This window comes from Haliotis asinina, chromosome 2 (genome assembly GCF_037392515.1).
Source record: "Haliotis asinina isolate JCU_RB_2024 chromosome 2, JCU_Hal_asi_v2, whole genome shotgun sequence".
NCBI lineage: Eukaryota > Metazoa > Mollusca > Gastropoda > Lepetellida > Haliotidae > Haliotis > Haliotis asinina.
In genome coordinates this window covers 8966367-8979036 of record NC_090281.1, presented here as the reverse complement: position 1 = coordinate 8979036, position 12670 = coordinate 8966367, and the positions used below count along the sequence as shown (strand labels likewise).

Sequence of the window (12670 nt, the reverse complement as noted above, 5' to 3'; positions counted from 1 at the left end):
CCCTCTTAATAGACCCCGAATCCTGTTGGTTAAGTTAGGTTAGTTACTGATAATAAGGAAACATGGATAACTGCATTATTATTACTTGTTAAACATCTCTGTGGAAACAGTGGGCCTTTCCCTAACGGCTCAAGGTAATCGGGAGATTCCTTTAAGCAGGGAGCCTATATCCCTGCTTTCAGACACGTGGGAGAGTGTTTGGGGATATAATAATAAATACTTGTCATCTAAAGTTCGCTTCAGGTGCTCTGGATATGCGTACTGTCCCAGACTAACGCTTATAGTCTCTGAATATCTATATATTTTACTATAACAAATAAGCCCATTTAATTTGAAAAGGAGCACCAGTGTGACCCAACAGTTCTCAAAGTACATACATTTGTGGTTCTTGTTAAACAATTGTTCGAAATATATCTCATTTGGGGGCGAAACTTGTAGTTTATCGGTTCTACGCTTTTGTCTTTTTACGCTTTTGTTGTAAAGTTTTCCCAGAGACCATGTAATAATCTATCATATATAGTCTCTGGTTTACCATAATTATGTAACACTATAATGCACACTTTTAGTCTGCACACTTAGTGTGGGAGTACAGTATTCAACAGTTTGTAAAGGGTGTAGGCATATACAGATGCGAAATCTGCAATGAACTGAAAACAATATCTTCATATTTTTTAAACAATATCTTTAACTTGTTCTAGGGAAAGAAATATGTGTACATTTGTTGGCGATTTTACACGCAGTATTGTACAAATGTCTCGCAAAAAGTAGACTTGATAAAAGTTATCTTGAACAATGTCCGTCCAGCTTGTACACTCTCCCACCCAGACCCCAACTCCACACCTCCTATACAGGTTAAAAATAGCCTCAAGGTCGGGTCCCGTCTACTTATAGGGTTCAAGTGTACCTATAGCGCAAAGAACCTTATACACCAGTCATGTCTGACTGCCAGCTGAACCGTCATTAACAAACCTGATGAACCCCGAGAGTGGGCGGGGAGTAATAGAGTCGAGAGTAGAAAGGTAGGCCAGTTTGACTGTTTGAGAACTAACCGATGCCTTTCTATAATAGTTGTCCATGAGAAGATCATTAACACTTTTCCTTATTCAACAGTCTTTACGGTTTCCATCGCTGAGGCTGCTTCTGTGTCCGGTACGCTCTGCCGACGTTCCTCGAAACAACGTGAAAATGGCCTAATGTATAGAAACTTGTGAACTCTATTGGTGTATGTAATCAGTGGGTTTGCATTCTTTTTGTCAAGTGTCCACTCGCGAAAGCAAGATTGATACAAATAAGCTGCAACTATGACAGGAATTCAAGGAAGGCGGGACATGTACCGTATTAAATGTTTTAAGAAAGTGTATGTTTTGGAAGATGTGTGTTGATTTGTTATTACGTCGCAGAAGAACCAGTTTTTCACGTGGATATAGAGACAGCCACATAATTGTATCTAAATGCACAGTTCCCCGAGAATTCATAAACAGTTAAAAAAATCAACAATACACAGTGTATAAAACCTCATCCCTTTCCATGTATTAACTGGTGGCATTTCGGCCTTGTTGAAATTGTTGCTTTTGGTAGGGGTGGGTGGCTGAGGGTAGGGAGGGGGAAGCATGTGTTTCATTTACAAGGCAACAAGTTTGAGGTAAGAGGAGAATATTTGTAGTAATGTTTTTGCAGCAGTACATACATGTGAATCTTAAATGTCTTAATATACCCCAAAGATGTAAATAAAATGAAATATCTACAGGTTTTCATTTATTTCCACTGTTATCATCCTTGTAAAATATTGCTTGTGCCTACCAAATCCATTATGGTACGCATTCCACATACCAAAGTATGGAGCCCTTGATGTCCACTTAGCAGACCTTGAATCAAGAGTGTTAAAAGAGTGTTGGTAGGCTCACTAGTCATTATCTGTTTCATATTTAATTGTGAAACTTTGTGTACACATCAAATTCCTATTGCAGAGGTTTTAAGTTGGATTTATGGTATTATTTGATGATATGTGTGAGAATAATGTGTGATGTTGGGTCCATGTATGATATTTCCTGCTGTCATGATGTTGGAGTGAGTACGTAAGTATGTTTTAGCAATATCATGGCAGGGGACACCATAAATGGGCTTCATACATTGTACACGTGGGGAATCGAACCCGTGTCTTCAGCGTGACAGGTGAACACTTTAACCCCAAGGCTAATCCATGCCCCCAATGAATGAATTTGGCTAAGGCATTATTAAAAAGTATTCACTCACTAATAAATAGGAACAAATTTATGCACAGAAAAAATTCAAGGTCTTAGAGTAGTATTTCAGGACAGGATCATCTAAGAGGCAGGCTCTTGTATCCACAAGTTTCATGATGGTGTCATTTATTTCCAGGTGACCTTGCAAGTGACGCATGTTGACTTTCTTGTACAACAGTACAAGATGGCTTGCAGCGGGACTCTGTGGGTGTTTGTTGTGTGTGTAGTGTTTCTGCAGTCGGACCGCGTTCATGGCAAGACAACAACAGGTGTGTTGCTTGTCTTGTTTTTGTAGGAAGACATTTTACTGTAAAATTAACTCTCTTTTTTCTTCCTTTTGACAAAATACGACAAGAAATCTGTAAAACAAATAATAAAATAAGTCAAATCTAGTTGTGCAACTCATTCTAGACTTGCATGGGCTGCATTGGGTATATTTCTTTCACTTTATTCCCTTGGAACCGGTCTGTTTGGGTTTCTGTACGCCAATGTGCAGGATATTTTTAAGTCTGAAGCAAATGCACACAAAACATTCTACTAGATTACCTCAGTTTTTGACACCTCTGGGCTCTTTTATATTTTTTTTTCTGCACATGATTTAAGAACTCTTTTTTTCTGTGAAATATGTAATATCAGAGGTTAGATGTTTGTTTGTTTTTCTGTGACACCATACTTGTACCATGTATCATGTATCATGATGCCCCCAGTGTATAACACATCTTGTGTTCCTGCCTAAGTTCCAATAAACATAGTCAGGGATCGAAATTATTAGTGCCATCCCACTGATGGCCCATCTAAAATTGAAATGGCACAGTTAAATTGTTACCAATGTGCCTTTATGGCACACTTGATGTTTTTGAAAGTGCATTAAAGCATGTTTTCATCACCATATTGTCTTTTCATGGTTTAAAGTGACATTAGGAACAATAACTAATGACATATTTACACGTCAGACAGTCAGCTAATGACCAGTGCCTTTTCAAAGTTTGAGGTCAGTAAACAAACAAAAATACCTACCTACCATTGTTTTATTACTCATGATTTAATAGTGAATGCAACTTTTACATTCACTTCAAGTCGTATAATGTTTTGAAGTTCAGTTTAATAGACCATGAATGTATGGAACACCTGAAACTGAAATGACACACTTACATTATCATGACAGAGCCCATGAGGCACGCTTGGAAAAAACTTCAATCCCTGATAGAACTTTTACACATTTGTCACTGAATGTAGGATTTATGTACATGTTTATGTGAAATTTGCATTCCGTAAATAATAATGAAGAGTATTTAAATAGATAGTTACTAGATTGATATTCAGATGGAATGCATTTACTGGATATTCATATAGGGGGTTGCTATACTACTGATGTTTTTAAGTTATTCATTTATTAATTTTATGTTTGTAAACAGGCATCATGCAGTATATTTGGAGATGGTGAATATGTGTTGTATAATATGTAAGTGTGCAGCTTATGCAGAACTGTGATAGTGCTAAATTTAGGATTCTGCACTCGAAATAAAAAAAACGTGATTTAGAAGGTGAGATCACTTCAGAAGCTTTGTTAATGGAAAGGTCCAGAGTACTTGCTCTGTAAAGGTGATATGGTACCCTGTATTCCAGAGGATGAGTTCAGTGTTGCATTGTTTCCTTCCAGTGTACATGGACTCGGAAGACTCCTGCAGCTACAAAGTACATCTGAATGATGAAGATGTATTCCACGTGGAGAATCTTGACCGCAGCAAACCTAACAGGAATTTGACTGGTTACTTCCCTTGTTTCCAAGCTTTTGTATCAGGCTCACAAGTTGTCTGTATCAACGAACATATTGTCCACTTTCATCGGTGCTCACTGCATCTTAAGTATTACACATTCGATACCTCTCTGACATATGTCCCGATCACAACAGACTACACTGCAGACCGGGTAAGTATGGATAGTGAGTGAGTGAGTGAGTTTAGTTTTACGCCGCTTTCAGCAATATTCCAGCAGCATCACAGCAGGGGGACAGCAGAAAATGGGCTTCACACACTGTGCCCATGTGGGGAATCTAATGTGGGTCTTTGGCATGACAAGCGAACACTTTAACCACTAGGCTACCCCACCACCCCTAGCTATGGATAGAATTTATCCTCAGTGTAAAACGTTGTACAACCAATGTCATTGCAAAGCCCCATATTGGAGGTATGGCTTCACACATTGTGCCCGCATGGGGAATTGAACGTGGGTCTTCGGCGTGATGAGTGAACACTTTAACCACTAGGCTACCTCACCACACCTAAGTATGGATAGCATGTATACTCAGTGTCATAAGTTGTGCAACTTTGTCTCAGGAGACTGCAATGTGGAAAATGTAAGGCTTGGATTAGTTATATACTCAGTGTCATACACTATGCAACTATTGTCAGATAAGTCCGTAGTCAGGAGCAGGTTGTATTGGGGTTAATTTTATGCTCAAATGAATGATCATTGCAACCATAACAACAGACTATTCTAGAGAGGAAGAGAGTTGAATTGATTATATACTCAATGTCATAAGTTATGCAACCATTGCTGAAGCAACAACTTTGATGAAAGCATTTCCTTTAGATTTGTTTAACACTTGTTCTAGATCCTAGACTGTAACATGGACACAACTGAGTGGTGTTCCAGGGAGGCTAGGAATGTGAAGATTGTTCTGGAGGCCACCCAGCCAGATGCCAGTATAAGGGATGTTTCATTCCTCATGGATGTCTCCAGGATTACTAGTCAGAACAGATTTGGTATGGCATAGTTCTCTCATTGTTGTCAACATGTTTGCTTAAAATATTTTACAGGGACATCAGAAACTGGACAGAACTATCTGGTTCTAATAATAATAAAGTCTTGTCTTGGATGTTTCTGTTGTCTAGATTGCTTGTTGTGAACATCAACATTATTATAACTTTGTACAGTTTGTGGCCATGATGGCTGCTTCTAAGGAATGACACCACTGTAAATGATATTTCTTTAATGTCTCATTTGTACTGCTCTACATGTAGAGTTTTGTCCCTTAGTCGTACCAGGATTCACTGAACTCACAGGTTTGATTTCAAGGTATTTCCTCTCTGTCTTGTAAATGTTTGCAGCTTTTACCTTAAATACTTATCTTACTATAATTTTACAGTCTTCATGTTTAATAACTGTGGCACCAAACACTACCTGAAGAACAGCCGGCTGCACATGAAGCTACTAGATACCGATGATGCCTCCAGCTGCGTGAAAACCTTCAGATATCGTGATGTGGATGACAGCAAGAAGGCCGAGATCTGTGTGAAGTTTGAGGAGTGGCCCAGGGAGAACTCATGCTCGTCATTCGAACTGTTTATGTACCATGGGTCTCCGGATGGAGGTGATCTCATAAAGGTGATGCCATGACTGCTGGTCATAGGGCAGTTTACCCACGGTCTAGAGAGGTTATGTTGTGGCTGTTTGCCCACCCCTTTTTGGTTACTATCTTCAATTAATGATGCTATGAAGTATCTGGCATAATGTTTGCAGAGGTGATAAACACAATTATGCTGTGAGTTCATTATATGCTGTACGTAAAGGCACAGGTACTTATGTCACAGGGACAGTTGATATAGATATGTATGTCCAGCGGGACAGTTGATATAATGTATATCCCAAGACAGTTGATATAGGTATGTATGTCCAAGGGAGGGGACTGAGTCATATGTGTTCCTGTTTGCAGAGTGTGAAATGTTCTGAGGCATCTCCAGAAAATTTCTGTACTGATGGAGAGGAGATATCCTTCAAGGCCATCCGAACAGGCTCAGTGGACACTAAAAAGTATGACTTCCACCTCAAGATATGGGACAATCATGACCTCAGTGGTGGTGAGTTCACAGTAACCATGAGTATGTGCTACTTGATGGGATTTAGGATTGTGTGGACTGCTTGCACTGGTTCAAACTGATATACCAGGTGTATAGTTCTACAGCTGTAGTCCAGTGGCAAGTGGCAGGCAGGCTAACAAGTATTGTGGAAGCCCTCTAAATCGGCGTTTGCTGGGACCAACATAAAACGCTTGTATAGAGGGTGTGTCAGTTTAGAGAACTTTACCTATCCATCTGCTTGACTTTTCTTGCCATATTGACATGGTGAGCGACTGACAAATGGTGACACATCAATTAATTTTTAATACAAGTGACATGTGTCTCAAAGATTTACCTTCCCTACTTTGTAATCCTTATCCATGCTCCTTTTATCAGCATAATGCCGATGTAATCCATTGTTTATTATTACATGTTCAGCCAATCAACAGGAGAGCCAAGATACAGGATGCCAGTTTAGAGAGTGTTGATTACTGAGCCAACAGTCAGTTAGGGCAGTCTGTTTTGTGTCAAAATACAGAATAGACTGATGCTGGATAGGAGGACTTGTAAATTAATATAAAGCAACTGGATTTTGCCAGGACCAAATTCTAAATTCTTTCACCTCCCTCACTATCAAGTTGTTTGCCATAAGATGGCCATAAATTGAGACCATTTAGATTCAGGATAGGCAGCATAGTATGGATAGATGTGATAGGTGTGAACATGCCTTGAATGGTATACATGGTATTAAAGAGTATCTGTTCCAACTATTGGTGGTACGATTTATTGTAATAATTGAAGATTGGTCGTAGTGACTAAACAACCAAACAATCGATTATGTAATTCAACCCAAACAATCCTGGAACACTGGTTTGTACTAGCAATATTCTTTACAAGGTTGGTTTTGACTGTTACATTCTATGAGCATGTTCCAAGTCATGATTGAATATATTTTAAACATTTATGGTCCCAACATACAAGCTATCCTTAAAGATGTCAAGTTTACAAATGCATTTTGTACAACTAACAAAAGCTAAAAGACCTACATGTTGCCGTGAACCTGACTGATTCTGAGCCTTGGCTTGAACTTGACTGATCCTGACCCTGACCTTTGTTCTAACTTTAACCCAAATCTTCATCTTTAAAGGTCACATGCAACATAAAACTTTGCTGATTCTGATTCCTTTCTGTATTCACTTACTGAAACAAATCATCAAAAATGCCAATTCAGCCTATAGAGTTACATGACAAAACGTTGTTACACATGAGTGCACACCCATCAGCCCTGACTGGGTTTGGTATTGTGGCTGCTTTGTTTTGAGGGCAGTAAACCCAAGTACAAAATATTGCACTTTTGATTTGCGATTATATGCTTATAATTTTGTTTATGTGTTTCTTCACAATCACCAGTGCATTTTATATGTCATGAACAAGTGATAACTGTGTTTTAATTATGTTTGATTTTTGGTTGCTTGTGACCTTTAAATGAACCATGCAAACTGATTTCTTTCAGTCACTAAAACTTTGTTTCACATGATATGATACTCTTAAATGTGGGATTGTTAGCAGTTAAAGGACAAGAAAGTGTTTTCACCTTATTCTGGCCATGTAACACTTGTCCCAGAAGTTGTTTCTGGGATTGTCAGCCCCATGGATGTGTTGGTTTCACCAGTAACTCACCAGTAACCCAGCTTCAGGCTTTTCACAAGCATGACTGAACGGAAACATTGTTTAGACTGTAGTTGAACATACACTAGATGATGATGAAGTCACAGACCTGGAATATGTACTCAGATATGTCATGGATTGTTTTATCCCTGTGTATTTATTCTTCCATTGTTTATTTCAGGTTCACCAGGTCTGAGTGCAGGAAACATTGTACTGATTGTTCTGGGTGTGGTCATCGTCATTGTCCTCATTGGTCTCATCATCATGTGCAGGCTTGGAAAGTGTAAGGGAAGTGGGGGAGGTACGAGGTCTTGGTCCATGCCGTCTCTCCCGAGTTTTGATGATGACGACTAGACGATGTCACTTCCCAGTGATGACTAGCAATGTGACCATGACCTTTCTCCCGGTTGCAACAATAACAAGCTACATCATTTCCAGGAGGCCAGAAGAGTATGTTGATTGGTCAGATTAGTATAGGGACTGAATGTCAACAAGGAGTAGACTTTTGTGTATTGAATGACAGTACATGCTAGGATAGCATGGTGAGTGGATGTCAGTGACTGATAAATCTGTATGTGAAATAGATCACAAGAGTGAAATACTTACAGGACCACAGGGGCTTGTAACACTGAAAACTGACATCAAGGTACAAAGTGTGTGAATGAGGAGTTTAATTTTACACCACACCAAGGTATGTCAAACTGCCCAAGATGGGCTAGATTTCTGAGGGTGGTCTAAATTTACTGTATTTACAGCTAGCCAGCCAGTCCAATAGTCTGGAAAATATTTTAGATTTTTTATTCATCTCATCAGATTCAACAGATTTGTCTGGTTAAATCCTGTTTTGACTGGTAACTTTTAGCATTACAAGCCCCTGTGGTCTGGACGACTTTTGTCACTATATCAGTCTGCAGATTGTGTTTCTACCATTTATTTTAAACTTTTATCATTGTTATGTACATGTACTTTTATAGTGTTATTGTTGGTTGTTTACATGATGCTCTGCCCATATTCTTATACATTTGCATTTAACCTTTATGAAATCTGTCCACATATTGTACAGGTTGTGATATTGTAATACTCACTTTCCTATTCACGTGTACATTAGCTGACATATTACCTCTTAAAAAGCATGTGTCATCATGGCAAAAGTATGAGAAAATATATAAATGGACAATCAGTTGTGTGATGAATCATTACTTGATAGTTTGTATTACATATAAATGTATTCTCATGTGAAAGAGAAAGGGAGCTTGTTTACTAATGTTTGTGATTGCATGCCAGGTTTTATTGATATTATCATATAGTACAGTGAGTGAGTTAAAATTTACGCTGCTTTTAGCAATATTCCAGCAATATCATGGCAGGGGACACCAGAAATGGGCTTTACACATTGTGCCCATTTGGAGAATCAAACCTGGTCTGCAGTGTGATGAGTGACTGCTTTAGCCTCTAGGCTACTCTAACCCGTGAAGGTCCCGGCGTAGAATAGGCCTTCAGCAACCCATGTTTGCCGTAAAAGGCAACTGTGCTTGTTGTAAGAGGCAACTAACGGGATCGGGTGGTCAGGCTTGCTGATTTGGTTGACACATGTCATCGGTTCCCAATTGCACAGATCGATGCTCATGTTGTTGATCACTGGATTGTCTCGATTATTAACAGACCGCCTGCATACAGTCTAAGTAAACTTAGTCTCAGTGCATTTCGTTACACTCCACCACTGAGTCTAACAAAACCTAGTAGAAGGTTGCGTCTGGTAACCTTTGAGCTACATATAACCGTCCAATCAAATGCAAGACGGTTAAATAAATTTAACCAATCAAACAACGGCTACTATTTAGGGATCAGAGGGATTTTCAAAATATTCATGTTACCAACACAGATCTCTCCACAAACAAAAATCTGTATGTAACACAGTTATTTGACCAGCTGTATATACTTTGGGGGTTCTGTTGACATGGTTACCATTAGCCAATATTTCCGCAATATGACATCCTTGAATATTGCCAAAAACACTATTTTCAGGGACTGTTTACTCACCGTTGTCATGGTTGTAACATGCGCCGTGTGCATCACCCTGAAGGGATCGTACACTAAATAGCATTCAGAATCGTTCGGGCACAAACCTTTCCGAGATAACAAGTTCAAAAGGTATGTGCGAATGTCCACTTTCACGATTTGGTAAACTGTTGGTCTTATTGGTCAGTCTCAAAGGTTACCTGACGCGACCTCCCATAAGGTTTTGTTAGACTCAGTAGTGGAGTGTAACGAAAAGTACTGAGGATAAGTTTACTTAGACTGGCCGCCATATAGCTGGAATATTACTGAGTGCAGCGTAAAACTAAACTCACTCAGTGATGCTAGGCTACTCCACACCAAACATAGAACAGAGAGGTCTTCTAAGTCTTGTGGTTGTTTGAGGACTTGTGGTTGTTTGAGGACTTGTGGTTGTTTGAGGACTTGTGGTTGTTTATGTGAACAAAATGGCAAGGAGTGTATACTGTGTGATCCTGAAGGAAATGACATTCTCTGAAGATATATCATTCATTATGAATACAAAATATATAATCTATGTCATTATAAGATATTCGTCACCAAATGGTGGGCAGCTATTTCCAGATTTGGGTATTAAAATAACAAGCAACAGATATTGGTGGGTACAAGGTATTCACTGACGTGTACTGACTGCTGTGAGAATGATGGTTATTGCACTTGCTGACATATATACTTTGCAAGGTGCCCTAGTGTTTCCTTCAGTATTTATGACATGTTTGAATGTATACATATATCATTATATATACTTTGTATTATTGTATATTTGGACATTTACATGTTTTTCACTTTATTTACTTCAATTTTTACAGTTTTGTGGTCTTTTTGTAATGGAGATCTTTTACACCAGTTTGCTCCATCAGAGGTCATGTCTTGTAGACTCTCATTAGACAAGCAGCATCAAGACTTCTAAAATCTCTTAAATGAGTGCACCATTCTGATCTGATATCTGAATCTCAAACAATACGTCAGCTGGATGATTCTGAATGAAAACAATATATGCCTCTCCAATATACTGTTTTTGGTATTTGATGTTATCACATCAGACTGCCATGACATCCTGCTGTCTACTAGTGTGGTCATTTCTGTGGTCAGCATGGATGTTCAGAAGCTAAAATTTAAACGTCTGAATAAAGGTGGGTTAGAAACAAAACAGCTTAAGAAGGTTGACATCTGATTCCTTCAATATATCACACATCCATCATTTAGACTGTATGGTCTAACTCAGGGTTAAAAAATCCCATCTCCCAACACCCCGGTCAAGTCAGTGTTCATTTCAGGCAATCGAACAATGGTATCATACTTGTCCCAGGGCTACTAGATTGTTTCTGCTTACAGTTTCACACTGCAAATAGACTTGGATTTCATATCTGCTCAAAATGTAGGTATTACATTTCACTGTGACAGTTGTCTTTCTTTGCTATTTATCACTTCTCAATATATAGTCCACTAAACATTAGCATCAAATACCATGTTGATTTACTCTTTCACAATTACATCATGGTGATTATGTTATAAAAATCAAGGCATGTGGAAAATTAGCCAGGACAAGTTATTTTCTGAAAGTCACTGCCCTGTTTCAAGAGGCTTTTAAAAACAATTTGAACCCATGTAACTTTGCTCAGTTTCCCCTCATTCAAGGGGTTCTCACACATTCAAGCGGTTCTCACACATTTAAGGGGTTCTCACACATTCAAGGGGTTCTCACACATTCAAGCGGTTCTCACACATTCAAGGGGTTCTCACACTTTCAAGGGGTTCTCACAACTTCAAGAAGTTCTCACATTCAAGGGGTTCTCACAACTTCAAGGGGTTCTCACACATTCAAGTGGTTCTCACAATATCAAGGGAGTTTCTCACACATTCAAGGGGTTCTCACAACGTGGTTGAACATTCAAGGGGTTCTCACAACAATGGTTGAACATAGGAATAACATGTTTGTTGTTAATGAGATTTTAGGACTAGTATGTAGTTAGCACAGAGACTATGGTGCCTTGACCAGTGAGGCCTTATTGCTAAACATTGACAAACACTGTCTTTGCTGTAATAAGCATCCTGGGCACATAGGATCCTGACCAAGGATGGCCTGGGCAGACCTTTGATAAATTTGGTTGTGAATGTTGTACAGGTAGGAATGAAACCACAATGTTTCTCACTTTACAAATAAATGCCCTTTCTGTGTTGTAATCTGGAAGATATGTGTAATAAAGATACATGTACATGGACTGTGATACTCATTTCAGAACAATATATGAGGGTTCTTAAAATGTTCATTTGCAGATCCTTCATAATTTATGGCTGGGAGAGTGATAATGATTGTAAGGGAGAGTCACCCATTTCATTTGATCTGGGGGAGGTGGGGGTGGGTCATCACTTTTGAAGACGTACAGCAGCAACTAGGCATGTACGCACGCACGCACTCACCCACCCAAGCACGCACGCACAGTGATAAATTATGAAAGGTCTCTTACAGATTGATCTACATGTTGTTCACCATGGGTACCAATTTGTGATATTCTCACCATGACAGCAGTTAATGCAATAAATTTGATTTTTCCCAAAAGTTGGGAACACACACTCAGCAACATTCCACTTACATGGTGTCAATAATAGAGTCTGACAATGCAGTGATCAACAGCATGATCATCCATCTACACAAATGGAATACGATGACATGCATCAACCTTGTCAGTGAATCTGACCACCGGATCCTGTGGTTATGGATGTCATGTTCACAGACTTACATTGTCATGAAGTATTGAGCTGAGTACGATGCAATGCAGCAGAGTACGAGGCAGTAATCCTGCTGAAGGACAGCCATCATTGAGTCAAACTGGTGAATGAATCCTTTTGTTTACATGTTCATTC

The 12670-nt window shown here is 39.1% G+C and overlaps 1 protein-coding gene across 1 annotated transcript; it reads left to right on the top strand.

The window, feature by feature from the left end:
- The first annotated feature begins 891 nt into the window (after nucleotides 1-891).
- LOC137273216 (uncharacterized) lies at nucleotides 892-12027 on the top strand. The gene is made up of 7 exons (XM_067805719.1): nucleotides 892-1019; nucleotides 2380-2512; nucleotides 3904-4172; nucleotides 4858-5008; nucleotides 5392-5630; nucleotides 5959-6103; nucleotides 7932-12027. Exons 2-7 carry the CDS (start codon nucleotides 2428-2430, stop codon nucleotides 8102-8104), a joined length of 1062 nt encoding a protein of 353 aa, XP_067661820.1. The 5' UTR covers nucleotides 892-1019; nucleotides 2380-2427; the 3' UTR covers nucleotides 8105-12027.
- Nucleotides 12028-12670: the final 643 nt, after the last annotated feature.